This window comes from Poecilia reticulata, linkage group LG17, assembly GCF_000633615.1.
Source record: "Poecilia reticulata strain Guanapo linkage group LG17, Guppy_female_1.0+MT, whole genome shotgun sequence".
Taxonomy (NCBI): domain Eukaryota; kingdom Metazoa; phylum Chordata; class Actinopteri; order Cyprinodontiformes; family Poeciliidae; genus Poecilia; species Poecilia reticulata.
This window is the reverse complement of record NC_024347.1, coordinates 8125423-8135183: the sequence shown is the minus strand read 5'-3', so window position 1 is coordinate 8135183 and position 9761 is coordinate 8125423. Positions and strand designations below refer to the sequence as shown.

General features: G+C 40.5%; 1 protein-coding gene across 8 annotated transcripts in view; it reads right to left on the bottom strand.

Moving 5' to 3' along the window:
• The window catches only part of depdc5 (DEP domain containing 5, GATOR1 subcomplex subunit), a 74815-nt gene that overhangs the window by 16452 nt on the left and 48602 nt on the right, over positions 1 to 9761 (bottom strand). For 6 of the 8 annotated variants that reach the window (XM_008433590.2, XM_008433592.2, XM_008433589.2 and 3 more), the window contains 6 exons: positions 7704 to 7836; positions 7419 to 7518; positions 6226 to 6459; positions 2105 to 2274; positions 1821 to 1992; positions 1434 to 1494 (listed from right to left, as the gene is read on the bottom strand). In XM_008433590.2, coding sequence (XP_008431812.1) covers positions 1434 to 1494; positions 1821 to 1992; positions 2105 to 2274; positions 6226 to 6459; positions 7419 to 7518; positions 7704 to 7836 — 870 coding nt within the window. Of the gene's footprint in view, positions 1 to 473; positions 577 to 1433; positions 1495 to 1820; positions 1993 to 2104; positions 2275 to 6225; positions 6460 to 7418; positions 7519 to 7703; positions 7837 to 9761 lie in introns of those variants that run through there. The other 2 variants (XM_008433593.2, XM_017310067.1) reach the window with 2 other exon arrangements.

The following is a 9761-nucleotide window of genomic DNA, read 5'->3' as shown; positions in this document are numbered from 1 at the left end:
ATATATATATATATCAGTGAGGTGCGGTGAGGTTCTTTGCTGGTGAGACACTCACTTATATAGACATGTTGTTGGACGTATGAAACTTTCGCGCAGGTACACAACGCTGGGGGGCAAAAAGACTAATCTTTTACTTGTCATCCATAGCCGCGTTAACTCAGTGAAACTTAGAAATGTAGGTATTAATTTCGTGCTATGATCCACAGCAAAGTGATCTGTATTCGCCAAGCTACACGCAGACTCGTTGCCATAGCAACTGATAACAATGCCACTTCATGTTTTAGGATTTAACACCAAAAAACATTCAAGAATTTTGCACACAGAACAGAACATTCAGTCTGTTGTTATAGTACGTTTTAGGCTTAATGTTTTATTAATAATTGCTGTGGTAGATTAGCTACCGCTTCTACTTTACTGAATTATTTAGACATAAACTGTAGCCCACAAAACGCACATTTAATTAAAAAACTAAACAAAAACATCTTATTGCTGTCTTACCTTTACGTATCAATGAAATCCATGCACCGCTAATGGACCTTACCAAGCTCTGCCCAGAAATGCCCCTCGAAAGTCTCACTGCGCGAGAGGCAACTGCGTCATGCGTCACGGGCAAAAGGTCAAAGGTAACAAGGTGACCGGCTTATTATGTTGTACAAAAAAAATTATAATTTTAGTACATGTTATTATGTGTCAGAAGAGGGCTTAGAAAATAATAATACAAAAACCAAAAAAAAAAACTTGACCAAAAGGGCACTTGGGGGCAAGAAGCAAAAAGGGCAGGTGCTCAAGCCCCCCAGACATGCCTCCATGCCGCATTGAAGGCTGCAAAAGGATTCCTGACCAAGTATTGATGCATAACTGGACATAATTATTTGTAGGTTGACTCTTTTGGTAGTAAAAAACTTTTCTTTTATTGGTCGGATGAAATATGCTAATTTTTTGAGACGGGATTTTGGGTTTTCATGAGCTGTATGTCAAAATAATCAGTATTAAAACAATAAAAGACCTGAAATATTTCACTTGGTGTGCAATGAATCTAAAATATATGACAGTTTAATTTGTATCCTTAGATTATGGAAAATAATGAACTTTATCACAATATGCTAATTTTTTGAGAAGGACCTGTAGATGTATATATATACATATATAAAATCTAATTAGTTTTATTTGAAACTAATTTTAAACAGTATAGCAGCCATTTTAAGCCAGCTGACTAGCATTTGCCACTACTGAGAAAGGACAGCAGTGGGTTGAAGAAAACCTGAGTCAATCTGGCAATTTCTTTGAATGTGCTTTAAACACAATCCAATCACAAGATGGTCCGATGGGACATTATACCAATGTTTTGGTAAATCTTCAGTATGAGGTGGTACCGGTAGCTGGTCCACACCCATCCAAAGGTAAAATGTTGATTAAAATTGAAGAGCACTGACCTGTAGAGGATGGCTTCCTGAAAGAGCTGCATCCTGTCCCAGTATGTCTCTGGTTCAAACCCTGTTGAAAACAGGAAGACCAGAGACGGACTCAAACAGTCACATGGCAGAGGTTTGACAATGACACACACTCAGCTTCATGGGGACAATTCCCCATGAAACCTACCAATTCTGCCCAAGAACACTGACATGGTTAAAAGATTTGATCAAAATGGCCTCCAAAACCAATCAATAATCAGCTGGATAAACTGGGATCAACAAAATGATGGAGTCCATGCATCAGGACGGCCAGAATGAGTCATCAGTCCAGACCGAGTCTAAAAGTTGAGGTTACAGACCTTTTGTGTCAGGATTATAATGTTTAAGAAGCCGTACTGCATTTACTACCTTCGAACAGGTTGTCGCTGCCGTTCTTCAGCAGACACTGGATGTGGAGCGGGATGAAGAGCTGGACCCTCAGTGGGTCTCCATATAGATAGGATGTCAGTGCAAAGGGGAACTCCAGAACAGGAACCAGCAGGAAACCACAGGAAGCTGCTTTCCTGTGCCAACCTTGAACCTATCAGAACAGAGTAACCTCAGAATGTCGATTCCAGATGGCCAACTGTCTCTGACAGTTCTAAGGGTTTACAAAATGACTGTCCTTCATGTTCAGTTAACCGATGCGTTACCATCTCAAAAAGCACTGCAGCCGTGACAGCCATCCAGTGAAGCTTGATTTCAAAGGCAGCATTAGGAGAGAAGTTGCCATGGTAATAGCAGCTACACCATTCAGTTCGGTCGCTGCGGTTATTGATGTCCACGTCCAGTGTGACCGTTTTCTGCTCTGGGACAGTAGCAGCTGCAGTACAGATGGACAATGGGGGGCCGGGGGGTGGAGAGAAAATACAACAGGAAGTAAACGGAGTGGAATGTGATCTGGATGGAGTGAGGCACAGTCAGTTAGAGCAGAGCGATGGATGCAAAGCAGTGATCAAGAGCACAAGGCAGACATGGGGAGAAACGTACTGACCTTCCATACGTGTTACTGATTTGCTGACTTTCACAGCCTTTCCACATGGGCCTCTGCATTGGACCTCTTTTTTTGGATGGAAAGTTTTCTTGTTTGTCTGATTTTCTTTTCAGTTCCCAATGGTAATCAAAAATAATTACATGACTGTTTTTTTCTAGTCTTAAAACACACTTCCCATGTAATATTTGATGAAAAGCGAGGTGTAGCTGAGGACATCCAAAGACAAGCTTTGGAATGGGCCTAAAACCAGGGGCCAATGTTGCATGACTGTGTTTTTGTGTTTAATGATGTAAAGCACTGAAATGCCTTGCTGCTGAAATGTGCTGTACAAATAAAATTTGATTGATTGATCAAACATTTGGATATTTATAGGGTAAAACATCCAAATCTCATCATACAACTCAAAAATATGCAGATCAAATATTTAGTTGCAACACTTTTCAAAAACAGTTTCAGTATTTTAAACATAATGTGTTGTCAAATTAAGACATAAAATCTGTATCGCATAAGTGATATTCCACGATTAATTTTTCAGCATTATGTTTTGAATCATGTCCTACTGTGGGGGTGATGATAGCGATCCTTTAAGGGGAAATAAAGATTACAGATAATGTATCCACTTCAGTGGAAGTGAAGAGGATAAAACTGCTGGATTCCCCAAACTGACTGACACACACAGGCAGGTTCAGCCATGGGTTACGAACAGGGTTTAGCAAAGGGGCCTAAATGGTACTCAAGTAATCCCACATTGGGCCCATATGAGCATGTTACCTGGGATGCCATCAATCTTCTAAATGTAGTCATAAAAAGTGGCCTCAGACCAACACTGAAAACACATTTCTATTGTGAATGTATGTAAATCTTTGTCTATGTTCTGCTAATGTCAAAAGAACACAATTACTGTGTTTAGATTAAATAAGAAATTGAACTAAAATCACATCTGAATAGGCTCGTTCATGAAATGAGTCATTAGCATCATCCGTCAGAGGAGACGTTCCCGTCTCATTCAGGCGGCATGCCCCGTGTGCGGCATTTTGGGAAATTGTAGTCAGTGAATTTACAGAAGAGCTACGGATTCAACATGTTCAAATGACACATAACTTTTTTGATTGGTGTGATGCTGTGAGAGCTCTGGTGGAGCCAGCTGTCTGAAAAAAACAAAAACAAGCCATCTTCCTCCTACGACTTCCTGCTGTCTTCTTTGTGGTTTTTGCCAGTAGTAACAGCCAGTTGTTGTTCATGTGACTCGTGATGCAAAAAAGTGTTTCCATTGTAGTTCTCCAAAATACACCCATTTCAGTCTGGCTGAAAAGCACCTCATCCTAGTGCAAAAAACTTTTTATCCAAAAATGTGAGATTTTTTTTTTTAATTAGCGTTTCCATTAAGCAAATTTGCTTTTGGAATTTCAATTTTCGCAATTTTATCATTCTCTTTAAAAATAATAAATATCCAGGCTCCTTTCTATTATAATCTGATTTTATTCAGTTACTGTGCAATGGATTTTTTTATTATGACTTTTTTCATTATCAGATGTTTTAACTAAGTTAAAACATATAATGTTAAAATTCATTGACAATAATCTGAAATGGAATCATCACATAAAAGGTGATAAGCAACACAAGGAAAATGTTCAGGTGTCAGGCAAAAGCTGTAAATGGACAGATTAAGTCAGATTAAGCTGAAGCAGAAACAGCTCTAGGATTAATGAGTGTTTTGAGTTGAAACAAAGCAAAGCAGCAGCTGAAGACATTGTACACCACAGCACTACTGACCCACAGCACTACTGACCCACAGCACTACTGACCCACAGCACTACTGACCCACAGCACTACTGACCCACAGCACTACTGACCCACAGCCACCAACACCACAGCACTACTGACCCACAGCACTACTGACCCACAGCCACCAACACCACAGCATGCACCCAACCCCACATCACTACAACTGGACCACCTTCACAGCAACCAGTTCACATGCACTGGTCTGACTGTGTAGAGGGGAATTGAATCGCATCAGTGATTTGACCCTCTATCACTACTGCTACTGCATGCAGGAGACGAACACCAGCTGCTTAATGCAGATCTGCAGCCTGCTGTGAGGAGAGCTGAACCCTGGATCTGTGTGTCACACAAGACTGATAAACGTTACACAGAGTTGATGGTGGAGTTATTAAATGTTAGATGGAGGAACATTTCTGGATTAACAGAAACTTGGTGGTTTGTACATGTAGATCTCACTGTTGTCAGTTTGGGCAACATATTCAATCTGAAAACATAATGAGGATATGAACATTTATTGGAAAAATGTGATCAGAGCTGAACTTCTGAGCTGGATGTGATGTAACCAGAGTGTTGGCTCGTTTCAGTAAGGCTGACCAAGATGGAACATTCTATAGAAAAACTGATAGTGACTCATAGTGGTGCAAAAGCACATAATGGCTGCTATCAAATAATACTGCCACTAAAGGGTCAGCATTATGTGTTTTCAAGCAACATAGTGCTATTTTATAGCACAATCATGTAACTATATTACCTCCAGTAAAAATGCTATATACATCAAATATGACCTCAAAGAAGTTTACTTCTTTCAAGAGGTGAACATATTGGAATTGTGCCTCTGCCTCTTTAAGAAACTCCAGCTCTTCCTCTGCCTTCAGGAAGTCATCACAACATGGCTCCTCTATTAACCCTTTAACAAAGTTTTTACCAGCGTTGCTCTGAGGAGTAGCTTCTATAATCAGCAGATGCACAGTTCCACCAGGTGTTAGCAGTTAGCTAACATCAGAGCAGCCCATGGGGGACGGCTGCTCTGTCAGGCAGAAGCTCTGAAGTTTGGAAACTGCAGGTCTGAGGAGGAGCTGCGGTGCTCCAGCCAGGCATTTTGCACAGCTGAGTGGTTGCCATGGAGATCAAAGGATTTCTCAAACATGCATGAAAAAAATCAAGGCAACACTCCAGGTATGTTTTTGATGAGGGAACATTATAACATGATTTAAAGCTAAAAAAAAAAAAGTACATTTTATGTCTTACATGAGGTAAAATGCTGAGGTCAATGTATAAAAATAACAAATGTTATGGACATTTGTCATTACAACTATAATAACCCTTCCTAAGACTAAATCAGGGGTGTCAAACTCCGGTCCTGGAGGGCCGGTGTCCTGCAACTTTTAGATGTGCCTCAGCTGCACCACACATGAATAGAATAATTAGGTCATTAGCAAGGTTCTGGAGAACTGACCTACACAAGCAAGAGGTAATTAAACCATTTCATTCCAGTGTTTTGTAGCTGTGGCACATCTAAAAACTGCAGGCCCTTGAGGACTGGAGTTTGACCCCTGTGGACTAAATGGTGGTCTACATTAAAATAATTGATCATGTGAAACGAGGTCCTCCATCATCATAATCTCACTCTGACCCACATCTAGAGTAGAAGAAGAAATGCAGGAGGTAATTTGAGCCCTGCATGGTTTTTCTTGGTGGATCTTGCCACAAACTGAAAAGACAGATTTTTTCTTTAGATCAGAGAATTTGTGTGTGGAAGTCAGAGGGCTCACTAGAGAATGCAGAGCAGGTGAACTACAATAACTCATAAATAAATAGGTGAGATAGTGAAAGAGCTGGATTTCTCATCAGGGTTTCCTGCAGCGTGTGCGCCCTCTGGCTCCATGTGACCCGGGTCATTCCTCACAGCAGGCTGTCCAGACCCACATGAGGCTGGATGGGAATGAGGCGTCGTGTTCCTGGCAGTGTGGGCTGGGAGGAGTGGGCTGGGTATACCTAGCAGTGCAGCGGCCTGGCTGCGTCCCCCAAAGCTGCGGCTGAAGGAGCTGTGCCTACTTGCGTATGAGGCGGGCCGGCTGGGCAGCCAGGGCAAGAGGAAGGCGGGCAGGTCGCAGGGCCGCCGCTCCTCCAACACAAAAGCCACTTCAAACCACTTTCTCTGGAAAAGGGCAAAATCCTCCACGGCTGCAGTGGACCAGCTTCCAGCAGCCTGCAGCTGGGAATTGAGGCCTGCAGTGACAAACCTTTACATGAACGTCATGGTGCAGAGAAGAAAGGAGCTTAAACCGTCTCATAATTCACAAATGCACAGGACGAGATCCACACTTGTATTTTTGATGCAAACACAAATGTATCTTGATTTACAAGCTGCTTCTGGCTTGTGAGTTTCGCTGCATTTGTGTGTGAATTTTGAGACTCCCCTGACATCTCAATTAACAAATAAATGGTCCATCTGATTGGGTGATCAGCAACTAATCAGATAGCTTCCTTGTTTCAACCAATCATGAACTGACCCCCACGTTGGGGTAACCTATGTTTCAGCCAATCACACTATCCCATTCCAACAGCACCGTAGCCATGACAAAGCACAGTTTAGACCTCAGCCTGGTTTCTGGAAGCAACAGAGGAGCGGTAGGTGAAATATCTATCTATTAGCCATTATCTCCATGTTATTATTAATGTTAATCAATTTAATTGTGCAACTATAATCACAAGCTAGCGATCTTCAGCACACCTAACTCCTATATTAGCACATCAGCAGAGCTCTAGTGAGTAAGCTGTGCTACCTAGCTATGCTAGTGCTTCTGCATGCTAATAGCATCAGGCTAGTGTCTTTCTATATAGTTGAATTTATTCAAGATAATAATGGCCTTTGTATATTATGAATTGCTATAGAGCCCTGGTCATTAAATGATAAATTATCATAGCAGTGTAATAAATCACTTAAGCCACACTTTTCAGAAACACAAAGTGATCAGATAGACCGTTTATTTGTGGATTCAGATGTCAGGGGAGTCTCAAAATTCACACACAAATGCAGAGCAATTCATGTATATATGGATCAGAAATACAAGTGTGAATCTCATCCTGTGCATTTGTGAATTATGAGACGGTTTTAGCTTCATAGAATTCCCATCCAGACAGCAGCTGTGCTTCCCTTGTGGCTAAGCTGGGTTAAAGTCGTGTACCTTCTTTTTCTCCTACTATCCTGTAGAAGTAGAAGCCATAGACGAACGTGCGCATGGCGTCTCCGGAAGCGTGGGCCACCACTCCTTCATCCAGCATTTTCTACACAAAACAAAGCAGAGAGCACTGAACATCATCCTTAAAATACTTTCACATTTCAAATTACTCTAAAGAAGTTTTTAGTAAACCTGCACCAGTTTATCAATTTCTGCAACAACCCACTTCTGCATTCATAAATTCATCCTGAAGTTTCCTGTTAGCATCATGCATGCCTGTTTCACTGTTACCTGCATGATGTCCACAGCCATGCCTTGTGTGGCCACGCCCTCCACATTGTTGACCAGCCAATGAACAACTTCAGCACTTATAAAGCAGTTGAGTGGAAGGCCTTTCTGCTCTGGGAGCAGCTGCACACCGGTCCTAAAGCGCCCAGCAGAAAAAACACACGCACGCACGCACGCACACACACACACACACACACACACANCACACACACACACACACACACACACACACACACACACACACACACAGGACAGATAACTAGGGGTGGGGCCACACCAATACAAATGCTTCCCCTCCTTTGTCAAAAACAACTAATCTTAGTGACATCGCTCTGACACAATCTGAACTGTTGACTTTGATAATTGTTTACTATTTTGTTTATTGATTTCAGTCATATTTGAATTATATGATTGTGTACAGCATTTTAAGTTTTGTGGGTGTTTAAAGTGCTCTATAAATAAAATATTAGTATGCTAAATATACTGGCACGATAAACTGAATATAACTGCACTGGATTGAACTGGGATGTTCTTTTTTTAAGTTTTTGGTCTAGTAGCCTTTATTTGAAAGTGCTATGATAGGAAAGTAGTATAATGAGAGAGATGGAAAACATGCGACAAAGGTCACCAGGCCAGGAATCAAACCTGCGACGGCCGCATCGATGTGAGCTGTGTCCTAACCACTGTGCCATCAATTTCAGTTTCTCTGTTACTGGATAGATTTGGTTTTATATTTCTGTATATTTATGCTATCAGGAAGTTGTCATTCAGTAACTCAGGATTGTTTATTGTAATGGATCCTGTATTTGCCTTTGAATGTTAAGTTTTATACTTAAATTCTTTTGGCAATGTTGAGAGGTTTTATTTTGGCTCTTTGCATTATTTAGCCTCTTCAGAGCCTCCATATGTTATCAGTCTGTTAAAGATAGTTTTATTGATAGCAGTACAATTTGCACAATGCCTGTTTTGTTTTTTTTCTTGTTAAAAGTTATTAAAAACAACTTTTTGTCTAAATGAAGGTGAATTTATGGTTCCTTTTTCCATATAATGTAGTGTTTATGATAAAAAAAAAATATATATATATGTGATCGGTATCAGTGATCGGAATTGGAAGGAAAAAACCTGATCGGCACATCTCTAATATATATATATATATATATATATATATATTAGAGATGTAGAGATGATATATATATTAGTCTATGATCAACTGTATGTCTTATGGTTATATTTGTATTATTAATATTTAAGACCTCAGATGGAGTAGGTTGTCTACTCATAAGCAATTTTAATAAAGTCTATTCTATTCTATAATTTTGCACTGGACAAATACAAGTTGATAAAATGAGCACACGGTTACAGAACAATCTTTCCTGAATATGCCTGACATATCCATATGTCCCTTTAAAACAGCCATTATGATGGTTGAGTCAGAGCAGACGACAGATGAAATAAATTTATGGAAATATTGCACTTTCTGCTATAATGGTGTGATGTAGTCTTGTGTTGAAGTTTATCATTTAAGGTCATTTTTCTCTAGAGGAGGAACCCTATATTAGCCAGAAGATAACCACTATAGCTGTTGTGTTTGTGTGTGTGTGTATTTGTGTGCGTGTGAGTGGGGGTGTATCTGTGTGTGTGTGCGTACGTGTGTATGTGCGCGTGTGTGTGGGTGCATGCGTGTGTTTGGGGGTCTGCAGCAAAAAGCATCTCACCAAGCAGCTGAAGAAGAAAGGAAAGAACAACCACATTCCCAATTCTGACATCAGAATAGAAATTGAAGTCTGGAAATTGCTGGGTTTCAGACACATGACCTGGAATACGCATGAAATTCAGATAGATGTCTGAAAGTGGATTTCTCCAGTTCAAAACAGAGCAAATTGGATCACAAAAGGTGATCCAACGATAATGCCATAAATGGGCTGGAACAGACCAGGTTCCTCTTGAAAATAAGATCTAGATCTCAAAAGGGTTTCTGGTTAAATAAAGGATTCAAAAAAGGTATCTTGAAAAAATACACATATATTTAGGATATGTAAAAAGGACTTCTCTTATAATCTT